Source organism: Trematomus bernacchii, unplaced genomic scaffold (assembly GCF_902827165.1).
Source record: "Trematomus bernacchii unplaced genomic scaffold, fTreBer1.1, whole genome shotgun sequence".
In the NCBI taxonomy this organism is placed as follows: domain Eukaryota; kingdom Metazoa; phylum Chordata; class Actinopteri; order Perciformes; family Nototheniidae; genus Trematomus; species Trematomus bernacchii.
Window position 1 is genome coordinate 1 of NW_022987717.1, and position 19,914 is coordinate 19,914.

At 38.4% G+C, this 19,914-nt stretch overlaps 1 protein-coding gene across 4 annotated transcripts in view; it reads right to left on the reverse strand.

Annotated features, from left to right (window-relative positions):
• Positions 1-898: 898 nt before the first annotated feature.
• LOC117492049 (B-cell receptor CD22-like) overlaps positions 899-19,914 on the reverse strand; it is a 62,559-nt gene continuing 43,543 nt past the window's right edge. For all 4 annotated transcript variants that reach the window (XM_034142193.1, XM_034142190.1, XM_034142188.1 and 1 more), the window contains 2 exons: positions 1,980-2,155; positions 899-1,885 (listed from right to left, as the gene is read on the reverse strand). In XM_034142193.1, coding sequence (XP_033998084.1) covers positions 1,819-1,885; positions 1,980-2,155 — 243 coding nt within the window. In that variant the 3' untranslated portion in view covers positions 899-1,818. The remainder of the gene's footprint in view (positions 1,886-1,979; positions 2,156-19,914) is intronic.

The window sequence follows — 19,914 nt, forward strand, 5'->3', positions numbered from 1 at the left end:
TTTCTCTCTCTCTCTCTCTGTCTCTCTCTCTCTCTCTCTCTCTCTCTCTCTCTCTCTCTCTCTCTCTCTCTCTCTCTCTCTCTCTCTCTCTCTCTCTCTATCAGGCTCTCAAAATCCGACAGGAAAGAGTTCCCCCTCTCCTTATTGTTGAAACAGCTACTAATCTCCGTTAGCTCCGAGCTAGCACCAAATGCTAACAACAACCCCCATAACTCTCTATGTCTCTCTCTCTTTCTATATCTCTCTCACAAGATGCGCTCGTGCCACACACACACAGACGCTCCTCCGTGACGATGACCGCTTGCGTAAAAAAATAAACACATTTAAAAGTGGGGGGGGGGGACACAAATGGGATTTTGAAAAGTGGGGGGGACATGTCCCCCCTGTCCCCAGTGGAAATTACGCCCATGTATATAGTATAAATAGAGTACAAAACTACACCACTGCAATGATGATGAATACAGTGTGGGAAAAATGATTGGGTTATTTTGTTACATTTTACATCCACTAATAATCAATATGTTTAATCTCTTTCATTATAATAAACATTTATATTTACCATATTTTTCAATGCACCTTTTCCTTCTGCTCTATATTTCTGTGTTTGACTCTTGCAGTATTTTGCCTGTATGTGTATTTCGTCATAATAAGTAATATGTTCATTGTATGCTTCAACACCTTCCAATTAAATAGCCTACTTGGTTATATTCTGATTCTGATTGTGTATTTTCTTTATTTCTCCTCCCAGGTAACGTGATGTCGTTCCCGGAGCCCAGACCTCAGGCTCCTCAGCTTCCTCAACACCTTCTGAGGAGCATCGACTGCCAAGAATTACACCAAACAAATACTGTATGTTTTGTGAAGTCAGTAGAATATGATTTGCAGGTAGGGATATCTCTGCAGCTCCACCATTCCTTGTTCAAATGTTGTATTTATTAACTCAAACCAATACAGAACAGAAAGAGAAAAAAGTAAACACATGAAGTACAGAACAAAAGAGAAGGGTCAGAATAACAGGTGCAAACAACAAAGCAAAATAGATAATTGCAATGAGTTGTGATGGTTATAAACTTAAAGAGTAACAAAGACATTTACAAATTCAATTGGTGATAATGGAACTTTTACATAACAAATATGGATGAATAAGAATGTGTGAACATTAAGGCCGTACACACACCAAAGAGACATTTACTTTACAGGCTCTTGGTAATGGTTTTCCATCAGTGAAATACGGCTCTTTACTGAAACCTAGTGGCAGCAGAATGAAACTGCAACTACATCAGCAAACACATGTGTCCTCTCCAATATCCCAATGTGCTTTTCAAAAACAACATTTATTTTGGAATTTGGAATGAATCCAACAAGTAGTTGTTGATATTTCAGTCTAGACAAGAAGAAGAACATTGTAAAGAAATATTATTTGAATAAAGTTGATAAATGTACTTACAAAACAATGGAAATTGGTTTGTTATCAGTAAATTATAACTCTGTAGTAATATCTACATTTTCCATCAAGCCAGCAGTTAGGGATCAGATCCCTTGTTGCAACATCTCTACATTTTGTAATTTTTTGGGGGCAAAAATCATGTTACACAAGAAATATTTACAATTCAGTACATTAAGCTGTGAAATACTTAACAAAATCTTTACATTTGAGCCATTCAGATTAATAAAAACTAGGCTGAAAACCCATCGCCTCATTCATGGAGAGGTCCACCCTGAGACATGTATTTACAAAATCCACATTACCCTGTGTAAATAGAAATGTGATTGTAAAAGAACTGAAGTATCATCCTTCAAATGCAATGCCTGCTGTGTTTATGTGGATTTGTTGACCGTGCTGTACAATGCAGCTGGATCCTCTTCAGAGTCCTGACCTCTGGTCCTAAGAGATAAATGATGTATTTCTTAGAGGTAATAATAATGCAAAAGGAATTAAATTATATGTGACTAATGTTCCTGTGTGAGGATCTGCTCACCTCGGGGCAGCACTGCTGAACATGACGGCAGCGTACTCCGGGACTTCCTGTTGCTCCGTGTGTCTGAGGGGCTCAGCTGCTCTCATGTTGGAGTAAAGAGGGTCTGCCCGGTTGTTGGAGAAGTGAACGCTGGCATACTGAAGGTCATCCTGCTGCTCCGGCTGATCAGGTACACACTGCAGGGAGGAAAACACTTTCAGCTACACATTTTTACATTAATAGATATTTCATTTACAGAGGAATGGACCCAGGACAGAAAAGGCCAAAGCAACAGCAGCTGTGGTAATGATGGAAAAATATCCCTGCTTCATCAACATGATGCTTTATGACAGAAAAGATTAAAGGATCAAAGATAGGAAAACTTCTGGATGTACTTGAAATGTACTCATGTCTAAGAGGAGAATCAAAGAGATTGTGATAGAAATTAACTTTTTATAGAAGGATGTAAAAAGAGCAGCAAGAGGTCCTTCTATGTCAGATCAATTTTCTATAAGCACTTAAAGACCACCATCATTATAAATTGAGTGTAATATGTTTTCTTTTGTACTAGATTAATTACGTAAGCATCTATTCTCACCTCTTCCCTGTTGTCCGCTCTCTCTTCAGGCTCAGACGAGTCTCTGGAAGCCCTCTTTCTTCTGGTTAGGAGAGTTTATGAAGAAAAAGAAGATCAAATGTTGACACCAGACAAACAGACTTTTAATGATTTAACAAACAATGATTAAGATGATCAGATCTGCTCACCTGATCCACAGGAAGACAGAGAGAGAAATGACAGCCAGGAGAACAACAGGGATTGTTACAAAAGCTGGTAGTAGCTTCCATGATCCTGAGAAACAGTGATCAACAGAGAACAGATGGTTAATACAGCAGTGTTTCTCATATATGGATACAAGGACCCCTAGGGGCACTTTGGAGTATTACAGGGGGGGTGTAATATAATAGATAATAATAGAATATAATTGGAGGGATGAAACCCTCTTTAATGGTCACACTTGCAGAGCACACAGCACACACAGTGACATCTTTTCTCTGCTTTTAACCCATCCTAGTACTAGGAGCAGTGTAAGACTATATTTTCAACCTTCCTATTCCTAAAAAAAACAAAATCAAAAAAACTATAATTTGTTGTAAAAGTAATGTTAATAAAAAAACTCTTGTCCAATGTTCAAGAAGCTGAAACAAATGCAAATACATTCATGATATTGTTAGTTTTGTGATGAATGGGTGATTATACTCCATTCATTATTTCCTTCTCAATACCGATGGAATATATTTCAGCCTGTGGGCACTTGCACTTGCACTTGGCATAAGCTTCACAAAACAGACACAACTCTCACTCTTGAGTGCACAGGGAATGACTGCACCCCATACTGAATCTGGACCCTCAGGATAATTATTCCCTTATGTAAAAGAAAGAAAACAACCCCTATCCCGAACCGGAAAGGTACATTTGAACACACACTCCTTTTTCAGCCTCCTACCCAGACTATGTGACTGAAAACAAACAAGCTGATAAGTCTGTGGTTGTAGATGAATGCATAAAACGTACCTGTCACAACAATCTGATGAAATATGGAGTTACTACGTCCTAACTTGTTCTGGGCTCCACAGGAATAACTCCCACTGTGTTTAGCTCTGAAGTCGATGATGATGAAGATCTGTCCTGAAGCTTTTGGAGAGTCTTCATTCTTCTTGTACCAGGTGTAGTTAGCTGCTGGGTTAGCATCACTGCTACAGGTCAGAGTCACTGAACTGCCCTCCTCTATATCAGCAGATGGACTCACTGACACAGAGGGGAGCTTTGGAGCATCTGGAGGAGATGTGTTTAAAGTTATTAACATTAAAGGGTAGATATAATGGCAACTTGCAAATGTCCAGAGACACAAAGCAAGAAACGTTTTTCACAAACACAAAGCAAAACATTTTAAAGCTTGGAGCATCTGGAGGAGATAACATGAACACATTTCACATTTAATTCCACGGTGGAAGATATTTTAATGAATAATAGTTTAATAAAACACAGAGTGGGTGGTTAACTTAATTCCATCCTTTATCAGAAATCTAAACACTTTGAGGGAAAGTGTTAATCTTTATGTCATGGAAGAAGTTTCCTTCATAGTTCTCCTTTATTCTTCTTTCTAGTAGCATCCCTCGTAGCAAGAGTATATTTTACCTATTTTAAAATCAAACAGAAAACCTAGAGCCCTGCTTCAGTGTCTTTGGACACTGCCATGTCTGCTGGGGACCTCTGGTGGGTAAATAGATAAATGAGTGCAATGATGATATATGTTATACTGTATGTTAATGTTATTATGTTAGTGGAAGACTTTGAGTAAACTCACACACTGAAGGAGAGGGGAAGTCCTCATATCCCTTTAAAGCACAGGAATAACTGTCTGCTGAGTCATATCTGAAGTCTGCATAAGGAGATGTGTCTTTCTTCACTTCCTGTCCATTCTTAAACCAGATGTAGTTAGTTTGACCAGGTGAACAACTGCTGAGACACTGAAGGAAAGTAGACCATCCTGATCTGCTCACCTGGAGATCTGAATAAAGGTACAAACATAAAAAAAAAGATCAATAATGTTCATGTATCAAAATTAAAATAAAAAGTTAAATGTTTTAAGAGTACAATTTCAGATACCTGTGACGGACAAAGTGACTGGAGGACCCCAGTATGCATCTAGGTTTGTTTTGATCCAGAACCAGTACACAACTGAGTCGCTCTCTCTCAGGTTTCTGATTCTCAGAGTGCAGATGTTGTTTCCACAGAGATCCTCTACACGACCTGAATACTCTGAGTCTGTGGTCAGATCTACAGGTTCACCACCTTTCTGTTTAATGAACCAGAATGTTTTCTTAACTGTGTCAACACTGCCTCTCCATGTAGCTGCATCTTATCTCCACTGTTGATCCTTTCACTGCACAGATCTCAGTAGAAGAGTAAGTCAATCCCCAATCCTGACCCTGAACCACTGAAACACAGAGCACATCAGAAACTATAATCAAAGTTAATCTATAAATTGTTGAGAAATTGCCTGAACAGTACTTTCAACAAAGAATGTAAAAATAAACATTTTACAAACTTTACTGGGATAGAGCAGAAAAACACATGTGAATTCCTTCTCAGACACTTTAAAACCAATGATACTCTTTGACTTTGTTGTTTCTTAATCAAACCAGGTAGAACAGAAGTCTACGCAAAAAGGGTACGGTCAGTTTAACACAAGATTGGAAAATGCCTTCATATAAATGAACAGTGAATGATTAGCGATCATATTAATTAGAATAGTGTGAGATTCTCTGAACAGTTTCCTCTCTGTTCGCTCTGTGGTCAGGTTGCTGCTGAGGTAAGTGTGAACAAGAACAATAAATGCAGAACACTGAGGTGTGAGCAGCTTCTGTCTGATATACAGATGAGAAAAGAAGAAGACTGCTTTTAACTCAGAGTGTGAATATAACTCTGAGGTCAGAGAGGAGAGAAGGAACTAGAAGGGTTTGGTGCAGAGGTATGATCCATAAGAGTTGAGTCAATATGTTATGACTTAGATTAAGAATATCTCTCTAAATCACTTAAACTTAATAAAAACAGAGCTGGAGATTCTTTAAGTCGTCTTAAGAAAAAACAAAGCAAAATGTTTTCACAGAGAGAGGATGGAACAGTTATGCATACACTATATCCTCATTTTAACGCTTGTAAAAGTGAAAAGCAAACTGGTATTGTATGCAGATGATTGGAGCAAAGGACAGTGGCAACGCACAACAAGATCTTCAGAAAATCCATCAAAAAAACTAGTAACGTCTTTGAGTTTCTACAATTCTACACACAAATACATTTTAAATGTTTCTGCTAGGTTTGCCTTTTACACAAATCCATCCCACTTATTCCCACATGTGACCTGATTTTACAAGTCCCACATTTCCCCCAGAATCCCCTCTGTTCATGTGATGAATGTAAGTGTAGATGTACAGTACCTGACACAGAGAGCAGGAAGACAACTAATCCACTCGCTGCTGCAGTTAAACTCATAGCTGCCTCCTCTCATCTCTGTGAGACTATAAAACATGTCAGATTAAATAATGTTCACAGGAGGTATACAGAATCATTACATCAAGAAACTGTTTCTACTCACAGTGAAGGAGGAACCATGTGTTGAAAGATGCCTCTCCTCTGTAGCAATGAGCAGAAGACGGATATCAGGCTGGTAAGAGACTAGGTTTACTTCCTCTTTAGATTATTAATATGCATGATGAGCCTATTACCAGTAACACCCACCACACAATAAAGTAATGTTTTTTAACAAAATATCAACTTTTCTTGAAAAAGAAAAATATGGTTAAAGACACGTTTGGTGCTTATATACTACTCACTGCTTATATGCTACTGACTCAGGGAGGTGGATGACCCGAGGGTAAGGCAGAGGCAGAGAAGGTCTCGACACAGAACATTACCTTTGTTGAAGGTTGTCTTGATATACAGCGTACAAACCAGAAATCACTTCTTAGTAATCTCAAAGAACCCACAAAACAAACAGAAAAAACAGAACTTAAATTCATGCATAACGAATCAAAGGACAAGACAGAGCTAGGCAGGGCAGGAAAAACACAATGGTACCCAGTGAACAGAATCAAAAATCAAAAAGGAGGGAAAACACAGAGACAGGAAGCAGACACAGACATAAGACAGGAGGTGAACACTTTTTAAAATAAAACAGGAAAACAGACAGACCGTCACAAAGGGGGAAATAAGTGTTTTAGTTTGGGTGAGCTGACCCTTTAAAGCAGACGGTGGAGGAAGCTCTCTGAGTGATGACGCCTGAATGTGTCTCACTTAAGATCCTCCACTAGAGGACAGTGAAACATCAGATACTGAATCAGGACCCTGAGACACATTCTAACATCCATCAGTGATTGTTTTGACAAATCTAAATGCATATTTTGATTTTAAAGATCAAATGAGTGAAACCTATTGCCATTTTAGTCTTTTAACATTAGAGGTAATTTACTGTATAGTAGACTTACACTTCACAACGAGGACCAACATCTTTGACATATTGGAAAGCAACTCTTTACGTGTTTTACTGGAATAACGACTCATAATCAGGGCGTTGCTCAAGCTTTTCCAAATTGACTTTTCTCCAGCACGGACCACTCCTCAACAATATGTCAGTTCAACTTTTATTACAGGTATTGTTGTTCATTGAGCACTGAGGAAACGTAAGAGGAAGGGGTAAGGCTGGTCTGGAGGATCTACTGTAATCCAGGCAGGATATAGGAGTGGTGGGTTTAATAGTGAACTTTCCTTATAGAAGTGCTCTGTATTTGGCTCTGTATTCTATACTATATTCTCACCTTATTTTTGGCTACCAATGAGACACATATGACTCCAACTTGACTACACCTGTGGTCAAGTTAAAGGGGTACTGACCATGTTTAGTAGATGACATTTGTAAACCTAGCCCAGCAGGCACGTGCACATATAAGGCGCGTTCACACCGGAGTACTTTGGAGTACTTTTCCCACAATAGCTCATCAGAACTACTATATATTTGCGTTCACACCAAAAAGCCCCAGGAACTAAAGTAGTTCAAATTAGTTCATCTGACCCGCTTTTCAGTCCCTGCTAGAGAGCAGGGACTGTCGTGGGAGAAAATAGTTCATACGTCTGATTGGTTGTGCGGAATGCAAACCACGCCCGTTTGACTCTGAATTTCTTTTTGTAAGCGGCCATTGTATTTGCTCGCTTCGGCCAGCGCACCGAAGAGATTACTTTTGTGAAAGCAGTTATTATAGCAACACTAAATAAATCATCGGAGCGGTGGAGTGATGAGGATGTGTCGGCGCTTCTGTCGATTTACTCGGAGGACGCGGAGCGCCGCGTTCAGAAGCTTCTACTGAATGCAGTTTCCGTGGCTCAGCCAAGTTAGCAGACCTGGCAAAGTCATGTTGGGACGACTACGAAGGTAAAATAAAATACATGCACTGCACTGTTTTAATCTGCACAATACTGGTCTTAGATGTACTTTTATTTGCTCAGTAGATCGAGCTAGCCATGCTAGAACTTGCTATCATAGGTCCAAGCTGGCTAACAACATCTAGCTAGCTAGCTATTCTCAGCCGTGCCCGCTATGAACACGTTTTGACTTGTGAATAAGTGTGCAATGTTCTGTAATTTGCTTCACTAACTCATGGCACTAATCGTGTGTTTCAGGCGAGGTGTTTCTCTCAGGATTAGAAACTAGTTTTCCCCTCCGGGATAAACGATAATATAACGTTAGCAATTAGCATGCTAGCTGGACATAATGCTACCTCTAACAATACATTGTAGTTGCTATAATTTCAAGTCATTTGCAACATTCATTCTACATGTTAATGGTAAAAGCTTAAACAGTTGATTACCTGCATGCCACAAAGACTGATGTTCTAATATTTTTGCACATTTAAGTAGAAATGTAATTGAAATTCTATTTATTTTTCCTTTTTTTTATTGATTGTTATAATTATACTGAGCCATGTTATGTTAGATGTCAATCCACTTACACTGTAACTACTCTGGCCTTGAAAGAAGGTTACACATCTAACTGATGTCCACTAATCCCTATAAAACAAAGTTCAAGCATACATTAAGCACAAAACAATAAATAAGGGCACTTTGATATTTATTTTTTATTTGATATTATTTGATCCTATCTTATCTTCTACTTTACACCTGCATTTTGTACACTGTCCTTGCCTGCACCATGTGCAATGTTGTCTCGTTGTTGCGATTAAACTGATCTTGTATCTTGCTTATTTCACCTTAGGAAAGCAGGCATGGGATGACAGCTTCCTTGACACCATCATGCGATGGACTGCCGTGCCATGGTCAGCAAGGAGAATGAGGACCTGCGTGCCAAGGAGATGCACGACGAACGTCTGCTGCATTCACACAAGGCCCAGGAATCGGACGACCAGCTGCTCATGGTGCCAGGTGGAGCAACAAAATACCTTTCAGGCTGGGCTTCTGGCAGTGAGCTGATTAAATCCAACAGGCCTTCAATACAAAAATTAAGAAAAACTTGTCGTCGTTGATAAACTGTACAATGACTTGTTAGGAGGCGTGTGGTGCAGTTGTCTGGTGCGTTGGTGTTCGGATCAGGGGAGCACAGGTTCAAACCCCCACTGCAGTCAGGATGTCGTTGTGTCCCTGGGCAAGACACTTCACCCCAAATTGCCTACACCTGGGACAGTTAATTTTGTATTATTGTGATTATATATATATGCCACTGTTATTAATACTGACACCTAACTTTGCACTAAGGTGTGTCTGCTGCTGAGCCTACCTACTGTTATTATATATATATATATATATATATATATATATATATATATATATATATATATATTGCCACTGTTATTATATTGTTTTGATACTACTGACACTTATTGATCTGCTGCTGATAAATAAAAGAGAACCTACATGCACAGCACTAGCATCATGACTGTCTTTGTTTAAACCAGCAGCAGTGCAGCGGTACACAGACTAACCTGTGTGTGTGTAACGTAGTTCTTCAGGTGTGTATGCTTAACATGTATGTATTTATCACAGTAAAGATGGTATACAAAAGCTTTTTTAAAGAGCTTTCAACCTCATCCCATTGTCTTTAACACACATTTAACATAATAATATACTCATATTAATATACAAATATACAGTATGAGTACTGTTTTGATACTGACATTTAATCTTTGCACTAAGGTGTGTCTGCACTATTGTAATTGTGTCTGTTGACTGTGGTAAATAAAAAAGAGAACCAAATGCACTGTACAAAAGACCAGCTTTATTGTCAATTTACAATTTCCATGCTGTTCAGATGCCTCATAAGGGCTGTGCGCATGTCTTGCCCCGCGAATACAGAGGAGTTGAAAAGAGCCCTTGGACATTCGTAAATCTTTGATCCACTGCACATTGGTGTACGTTGGCACCACCTTAGTAGTAATACCAATCCCGCTTCAATCTCATTAGTATGCATAAAAAAGTGACAGGTCACACCTTCTAAGTCCCGCCCCCTAATTATGCTAATGAGCCCCCTTTGATATGCTAATGAGCCCCTTTGTTCGAGGTGTTATCGCGTACAGGTGTTACATCCTCCCGGTAGCCCCCACCCCTCTCAGCCCACCCCCCTCCCCCTCACATACAGGTGTTACATCCTCCCCGTAGCCCCCACCCCTCTCAGCCCCCCACCCCTCTCAGCCCCCACCCCTCTCAACCCACCCCCCTCCTCCTCCCCTCTCCTGTCCGGTCAACATGTCCGTTACAGTTTAAATCTTCCGGTCAAAGGTCTTCTATGTTATTTATTGAGCTTTTGAAACAAATTGATATGATTCGATATTAAACCAACTAATTATAGTAGATTAATTAACTATTCAAACGTGTACAGTAATTTACAATAACACAGGAATAATAACGGAGCGCTCTCCCCCTCTCCTGACAACACGCCAGTATCATGCAGCTCGCGGATCCAATAATTAGTGACCCGACAGTAAAACTAAACATATCTATAAATAGTTTAGGTAGTTTGAGAGGTAATTAAAATAGCTACGTGTGAGGATTGATTTGGATCTGATCTGGAAAAACTCTGGTAAGTGCTTTTATCATTATAATATCATGTCATTATTTAATGTTGTTTTGTGTGTGTGTGTGTGTGTACAACGAAGTCTCTTTGAGAGGAAAATTATAATTTAAAGATCTTAATACCCCCTTATTGTTTAATTACTTCACAAAACTATTAAAGAATCCCTATATGAAGTTACATGAGGCTACATTTACTGGTGTGCTTCCCTAGATGATGTAAATATCATGTGTGAAATCGGGGGTGACCCCCGTCCCAGATAGAATCATCCCTCTGTCACGCCCCCCTTCAGCAGTTCTGGGGCAACCCCCAACACCGCTGCAGTCTGAGAGCCAGGCATATGCTGTGATGTCAGAAGATAGAGGTGGGGGGTGGAGTGAGCTCGATAAAAAAAAAAAGAAATCCAGTGCAAACTAGCTAAAAAGCCACTCACCAAGTCACCTAAACTTTCAAAAACGAAAATGGCAAAGAGACGCATCGATATGGGTTTAATCAGCGAGACGCCTGTGACAACTTACCGCCATCCGTCGGGAGCGCCAGTCAAGAAACGGGTGCAGTATCTGTGCCGGGTTCAGACCCTCCGTCTGAGGCTCTTCATGAAAAATGGAGTCTGGATGTGTGAGACTGTCTCCCCTCACAACCCCTCCCACCCCCTCCCCTCCCCCTGCCTGTCACCTCCTGATCTTGCTATCAGCCTTTAATTCTCATTCACTAAGTCACCTAAAACTTTTATTGGAATTGGGTTTTCTTTAGAGCTGTTTTCAGTGAGACAATGCAGTTTCTGATCATTTTAAGTTTCAAGTTTCAAGGCTTTATGGCATATGCCCATTAGCTACAGTGTAGATATGTCAATGAAAAACATAGGTCACAGGCTCCTCCAACAGTGCACATAAAACAGATAAAATACTGCAATTTGTGCGTAATTCTCTCACAAAGGAACTGTAAGATACACGTTTATGTATGGAAAACTTTATAACTTGGTAAAATATTCATTCATTTGTAATGAATTGAGTTTTCTTCAAGAATCAAACTCTAAATGGAGAGTTTGTGATTTTAACACTGTTTCGATGAAACAATGCAGTTTTGATAACTTGACTTGACTAACATTACTTTTTTTAAATATATGTTTTTAGATGCTTTACTTTTGATTTCTTTCATGTTATTTTAACACATTACTTTTTTCATATTTTTCAACATACTGTGATATATATTTTTTTTTCTCTCCTTTTTTTCCATTATATTTTTGAATATACAGACATTCAACGCAATAAGTCCCACCCCAATTAGCAAATCATCCAAAACTAAGGACCCCCACTAAGACGAACAGATTTTCTTTAAGACTGTGACTCTTAAAGGCACTTTGGGATTTTAGTAAAACAATCCAGTTTTATGGAAATAACTTAAATGATTTTCGTTTTTTCTCCTACAAAGATACTTATAGTTACACTTTAATGGATGCAAAACTTTATAAAATATTGGTAAAATATTCATTCATTTGTAATGAATTGAGATTCTTAAAGAATCAAACTCTAAATGGAGAGTTTGTGATTTTAACACTGTTTCGATGAAACAATACCGTTTTGATAACTTGACTTGACTAACATTACTTTTTTAAATATATGTTTTGTTAGATGACTTTACTGATTTTTGCTTTTTTCTTCCTTGCTTTTGTTTGTGTTACTAGGATACTTTTAGATACACTTTGAAGTGTGCAACACTTTACAACTGATAGAATAGTACTTTGTAAGGAATTCGTTTTCTTGGTAGAATATAAAGTACTTTTGTAAGGAATTGGGTTTCTTAACAATCCTGTTCCACCATTAAATCACTTAATCTGCTACTTCCAGGCAAAAGCTTTTAAAACTTGCATCGTGTATTAAGTCATGTCTTGGCAAAAATGAGAGTCCTGGGTGCTTTAAAACATTTCTTAGAACATTTTGATATATTCAAACACATAATGAACTGCAATGACTCGCTGCTGCATCAAATTTATTTTACACTGCTGGGAGGACAAAACTGTGAGACTCTCAGACCCTTTTGTTGTCAATCTAATTAGCCTGTCCTCATTCTAACTAAAGTAATTTAACCTAAGTGGAGCCAACCTAAGGAGTGGGCCCTACAGTCTGGGACTAGCTTACTTTTTAACATTCTACTCAAAGGGCCCGTAAATATTATCTCCGCCAATATGCTATATTAAAATATCATTTAAAAAATAAAATAAAAAATAAAACTCATTTCATGTTGAAATGATCAAGGAAAAGCCAGTCAATGTTATGCTAACACAAACAAAAGTTCTGTTTTATATGTTGAAATATAATTTAAAAAACAACGATATAGTATTTTCAAGTCTTACTTTAGTATGGTAAAATTAAGAATAAGTCACATTAAAGTTTGTCATGATTTTCCGTAAAAAAGTCAAGTATAGTTTGTCAAAAGAATATGAAAAAATCATTTTGTAGAGTAGTATGTTGAAAATCTCAGTGTTTAACTGAACACACCTACATGTGATAACACCTCGAACAAAGGGGTAATTAGCATACAAAGGGGGGTCACTAGCATCAGTGGGGGAAAGGTGCTACGGAAATGAACTTTGAGGAGGGGGAACTTGTAAGAATTTCCAAGGCGAGAGGGTCTTTGATAAAAAAAAATATGAACAGAGTTATACCGACTAATTATTTACGGCGTCCGAACGCATACCTCGTCAACCATCTGTTTACAAACTCAAAGATTATGATGGAGAAGAGATCAAGGGGACTTTTTTATGAGAAAGAGTTGAAAAAGTGAAGGTAGTACTTTTTTCTGAACAGATTTTCTTTAAGACTGTGACTCTTAAAGGCATTTTCTAGTAAGACAATCCAGTTTTCTGGAAATAACTTGAATGATTTTTGTTTTTTCTCCTACAAAGATACTTATAGTTACACTTTAATGGATGCAAAACTTTATAACTTGGTAAAATATTCATTAATTTGTAATGAAATTAGTTTCTTAAAGAATCAAACTCTAAATGGAGAGTTTGTGATTTTAACACTGTTTCGATGAAACAATGCGGTTTTGATAACTTGACTTGACTAACATAACTTTGTTTTTTAAATATATGTTTTTAGATGCTTTACTTTGATTTCTTTCATGTTATTTTAACACAACATAACTTTTTTCATATTTTTCAACATACTGTGATATTTGTTTTTTCTCTCCTTTTTCCATTATATTTTTGAAAAACTACACAGTGATTTTTATCAAAATACAACATGCAACTAATACATTATACAATAATACGACTTTTTGTGATATTTTCAACACAATATACTTGTACCTTTTTCTGTAGGGCTTCAGGATATTTGGCATGTCATGCATAAAACCGGTGTCATCTTTCCTGAAACTGACGTGCTGTCCGTTTTACAAACAAGTTATCTTTCTGCTTCTTCACCCTCTGAATTTTCCTCCCCCGTCCCTATTCCTTCAGCCATCACAACAACAATCAAGTCAGATCTGTGAAATTAAACACCTCTCCCCAAAGCGTGACTCCTGTCTCCTATCATCACCACCATTGTGGACACCCACATATTGCAGTACTACTGCTGCTGATGTTACTCCTGGGGCCAAGACGTCTCTGTTTATGAACATAGTGAAATCGGAGTTGGTTGATATTCTGGAGAGGGTGCTGCATCGGTACAGAGAAAAAATCTGCAATGGATGCCGAGTCAGTCACCCCGGCCAGAGGGTAACACGATTGTCTGAATGACATTCCAGAATATTTCTTCAGAAACAATTACAACGCGTTAATGAAAAGTCTTTGGCTCGCCGACTTCATTACAGTGAATGACCATAAAAAAAAAAAAAAACATTTACACGGCTGAATGGGGGATCCAAGGCGCTTCGGAGGCTTTTCTGTACAATCTCAAAAACTGCAGACGCCTCAAGGAGAGACTTGAAAAGATCCATGCCGAGCTGGATGGATAGGAAGAAGACTAATAACCAGCGGTTGATTGAAGCCGGGGATTTTTTTTTTTTTTCGATACTTAAAATAAAAATGGGTAACTACTATGGAAAACAATCTGTATATATCTATCAGAATGCAGTCATTACCTGTTTAATAAGTGTGTTGTTGATGACGATTGAAAACAGAATGAATAGTGATCCCCGTGTAAACAGAACGGCCGAAGTTTGTAAACTAGAAGACATTTTGGATATCGTTCATTCTGGCTGTACTATTCCGGGTCATTGGGAAACGATTGTAAGCGAAACTTTTAAAGTGGTACTGGAATCTTCATTTTCCGAAACATTCTGTAACATTACCGAAGAAATGAAACAAACACCAAAAGTGTATCATGTGCTCGCATTGTATGCTCTGTTTGTAGATGTAATGCATCTTTGTGTCAAAAACAGCATACACATGAATACTTTGGCCGAAGTGCAAAAACTCCATTATAATATTTCCCTTCATCTGGGGGATTCTGTGCTGGAGAAGATCATGGGGATGTTGCAATCAGTATAAATGTATTACTGCTTCCTATGGGGTGAAAACAATAAATTGTAAATATGAAATTCTTCAAATAATAAAAAGTGTTTTTACATTTAAAAAAAACTGTTGTCTTCAAATCATAGTATAGTATTTCCTACATATCATTTTTTTTAAAGAGTCACAGTATAGAATGTCTGAACATTTATTTTTAAAAGTACTAGTATAGTATGTTAAAAGTATCGTGAAAAAAGTCCAAGTATAGTATGTAGTTAAGAATTATATTATATAATTTGTCTGCAATGTCAGTATAGGATCTCTAAAAAAAAAAAAAAAAAATGAAAAAAATGAGAGAAAGTCATAGCATAGTTTGACAAAAAGATCCTGAAAAAGTCATGACATTGTGTGTTGAAATGGTTTTGAATAAACACATCCCAGACTGTAGGGCCCACTCCTTAGGTTGGCTCCACTTAGGTTAAATTACTTTAGTTAGAATGAGGACAGGCTAATTAGATTGACAACAAAAGGGTCTGAGAGTCTCACAGTTTTGTCCTCCCAGCAGTGTAAAATAAATTTGATGCAGCAGCGAGTCATTGCAGTTCATTATGTGTTTGAATATATCAAAATGTTCTAAGAAATGTTTTAAAGCACCCAGGACTCTCATTTTTGCCAAGACATGACTTAATACACGATGCAAGTTTTAAAAGCTTTTGCCTGGAAGTAGCAGATTAAGTGATTTAATGGTGGAACAGGATTGTTAAGAAACCCAATTCCTTACAAAAGTACTTTATATTCTACCAAGAAAACGAATTCCTTACAAAGTACTATTCTATCAGTTGTAAAGTGTTGCACACTTCAAAGTGTATCTAAAAGTATCCTAGTAACACAAACAAAAGCAAGGAAGAAAAAAGCAAAAATCAGTAAAGTCATCTAACAAAACATATATTTAAAAAAGTAATGTTAGTCAAGTCAAGTTATCAAAACGGTATTGTTTCATCGAAACAGTGTTAAAATCACAAACTCTCCATTTAGAGTTTGATTCTTTAAGAATCTCAATTCATTACAAATGAATGAATATTTTACCAATATTTTATAAAGTTTTGCATCCATTAAAGTGTAACTATAAGTATCTTTGTAGGAGAAAAAACGAAAATCATTTAAGTTATTTCCATAAAACTGGATTGTTTTACTAAAATCCCAAAGTGCCTTTAAGAGTCACAGTCTTAAAGAAAATCTGTTCGTCTTAGTGGGGGTCCTTAGTTTTGGATGATTTGCTAATTGGGGTGGGACTTATTGCGTTGAATGTCTGTATATTCAAAAATATAATGGAAAAAAAGGAGAGAAAAAAAAAAAATATATCACAGTATGTTGAAAAATATGAAAAAAGTAATGTGTTAAAATAACATGAAAGAAATCAAAAGTAAAGCATCTAAAAACATATATTTAAAAAAAGTAATGTTAGTCAAGTCAAGTTATCAAAACTGCATTGTTTCATCGAAACAGTGATAAAATCACAAACTCTCCATTTAGAGTTTGATTCTTGAAGAAAACTCAATTCATTACAAATGAATGAATATTTTACCAAGTTATAAAGTTTTCCATACATAAACGTGTATCTTACAGTTCCTTTGTGAGAGAATTACGCACAAATTGCAGTATTTTATCTGTTTTATGTGCACTGTTGGAGGAGCCTGTGACCTATGTTTTTCATTGACATATCTACACTGTAGCTAATGGGCATATGCCATAAAGCCTTGAAACTTGAAACTTAAAATGATCAGAAACTGCATTGTCTCACTGAAAACAGCTCTAAAGAAAACCCAATTCCAATAAAAGTTTTAGGTGACTTAGTGAATGAGAATTAAAGGCTGATAGCAAGATCAGGAGGTGACAGGCAGGGGGAGGGGAGGGGGTGGGAGGGGGTGTGAGGGGAGACAGTCTCACACATCCAGACTCCATTTTTCATGAAGAGCCTCAGACGGAGGGTCTGAACCCGGCACAGATACTGCACCCGTTTCTTGACTGGCGCTCCCGACGGATGGCGGTAAGTTGTCACAGGCGTCTCGCTGATTAAACCCATATCGATGCGTCTCTTTGCCATTTTCGTTTTTGAAAGTTTAGGTGACTTGGTGAGTGGCTTTTTAGCTAGTTTGCACTGGATTTCTTTTTTTTTTATCGAGCTCACTCCACCCCCCACCTCTATCTTCTGACATCACAGCATATGCCTGGCTCTCAGACTGCAGCGGTGTTGGGGGTTGCCCCAGAACTGCTGAAGGGGGGCGTGACAGAGGGATGATTCTATCTGGGACGGGGGTCACCCCCGATTTCACACATGATATTTACATCATCTAGGGAAGCACACCAGTAAATGTAGCCTCATGTAACTTCATATAGGGATTCTTTAATAGTTGTGTGAAGTAATTAAACAATAAGGGGGTATTAAGATCTTTAAATTATAATTTTCCTCTCAAAGAGACTTCGTTGTACACACACACACACACACAAAACAACATTAAATAATGACATGATATTATAATGATAAAAGCACTTACCAGAGTTTTTCCAGATCAGATCCAAATCAATCCTCACACGTAGCTATTTTAATTACCTCTCAAACTACCTAAACTATTTATAGATATGTTTAGTTTTACTGTCGGGTCACTAATTATTGGATCCGCGAGCTGCATGATACTGGCGTGTTGTCAGGAGAGGGGGAGAGCGCTCCGTTTATTATTCCTGTGTTATTGTAAATTACTGTACACGTTTGAATAGTTAATTAATCTACTATAATTAGTTGGTTTAATATCGAATCATATCAATTTGTTTCAAAAGCTCAATAAATAACATAGAAGACCTTTGACCGGAAGATTTAAACTGTAACGGACATGTTGACCGGACAGGAGAGGGGAGGAGGAGGGGGGTGGGTTGAGAGGGGTGGGGGCTGAGAGGGGTGGGGGCTGAGAGGGGTGGGGGCTACGGGGAGGATGTAACACCTGTATGTGAGGGGGAGGGGGGTGGGCTGAGAGGGGTGGGGGCTACCGGGAGGATGTAACACCTGTACGCGATAACACCTCGAACAAAGGGGCTCATTAGCATATCAAAGGGGGCTCATTAGCATAATTAGGGGGCGGGACTTAGAAGGTGTGACCTGTCACTTTTTTATGCATACTAATGAGATTGAAGCGGGATTGGTATTACTACTCACCTTCTCCCACCAGGCCGATGTTCTATTGTTCACCCAGAGAGAGCGCGGGACACGACGCGTTCCGCAGTATTCGCATATCTGGAACACATACAAAGACACAAATTAGCCCTACATAACTCCATAAATCCTACATTAGATAGTATTAATGTGATTTAATGAACGTACCATTGCTGTTCTTTGGGCGTGATAACGGTCATCCTCCTCAGCTGTCCTACGGCGAAACATGTCCATAGCGTGTGCTTTTCGTCGTCCAATCCTTTTGTTAAGGCTTCTTAACCGCCTTCGCCTTTGCCTCCGACTCAGCATTTCTATTGCATTTGAATGGTCGATCTGTATTTGGATTTGTGGCTGAGTTATTGGCTTAAATAACTCAGTTACGAAGCTGTATAACACGAGCACCAAAACGTCAACTCCATACCGTGTCTGAGGTCGGAAGGTAAACAGAAGCATACAGCGGAAGCGGAAGTTTTTTTTCTTCTTCTTCTCTCGGTTTTTTGGCGAATTGCAACTTTAAGGTGCATACCACCACCTACTGTACTCGCCGTGAAGTTGTTTGTGGCCTGCCAGTAAACCGAAAGCAGAAGAAGAAGAAGTGACGTCAGCGGCTCATTTGCCTAATCCACCCCCAGGAACTCATTTTGGTGTGAACGCGATCTGCTTTAGTTCATCAGAACTAAAAGAGCTCTCATGAACTAAAGTTCTCATGAACTATTGTGGGAAAAGTACTTGGTGTGAACGCGCCTATAGACATCAAAGTGGGCTTGAGCCCCTGCCCTTTTTCTTCCTCCAGAGAAACTTTCTCTGAGAAAGTGCCCTTTTTTTCCCCCTTTTTTAATTTTTATAAATGAATATATATCTACTGCTGTTTGCGCACAGTTTCCCTTTCCAAAAATATATTGATTGAATACAAAATTAAAATATCAGGTCGGGAGATTAGACTGTGAAGCTCCAATGCTCTCTCTACCCTCCGTCCCTCCACGTCTCGCACACAGCGGTGCGGACAGTCATCGGCAGTCACTTCAGACAGACAGGTAGCAGTACCTCCCACTTTACTGTCCCATGTTATGCCGGCTTTTCTTGGCTTATTTTGAAGGTGAGTGGTGATGAACAAATTACTAAACTGCCAGTGCCTCGAGTTTACAGCTAATTAACTAAAGACAATAACAAATATAGTTAACTATGGTAGGCTACTAGCTAATGGATAAGTTAGCTCAAGGTTTAGCCAAGACCATTTATCATGGGCATACAGGCTAATGTACTGTACTTAAGGGGAGACACTTAAAGTGAATACAGTAAAATGTGTATCTATTCTAATAACGTCATCACAATCGCCACATTGATATGCAAATTAGGCGTTAACTAGGCTTAATTAAAATGCGCTAATTTGCATGCAGTTACCAAGGCATTGCAGGTGATGAGGGAATGCTCTGGTTTTTGGACAAAATTAACATGGGATCACTCCCGTCACCGGACGTACTTCGTCTCACTGAAATATTAACGGTCATAGTCAATATAAAATCATCCCCATGTATCCGGCCAATGGCGGGAGAGTTTTCAAAGAGACAAAACACTGTTCCATACATTTAAAAACACTTAAACAATTAAACAATGTTTACCCCAGGATTCAGGCACCTTCCCTGGCTTGTAAAGTGCAGT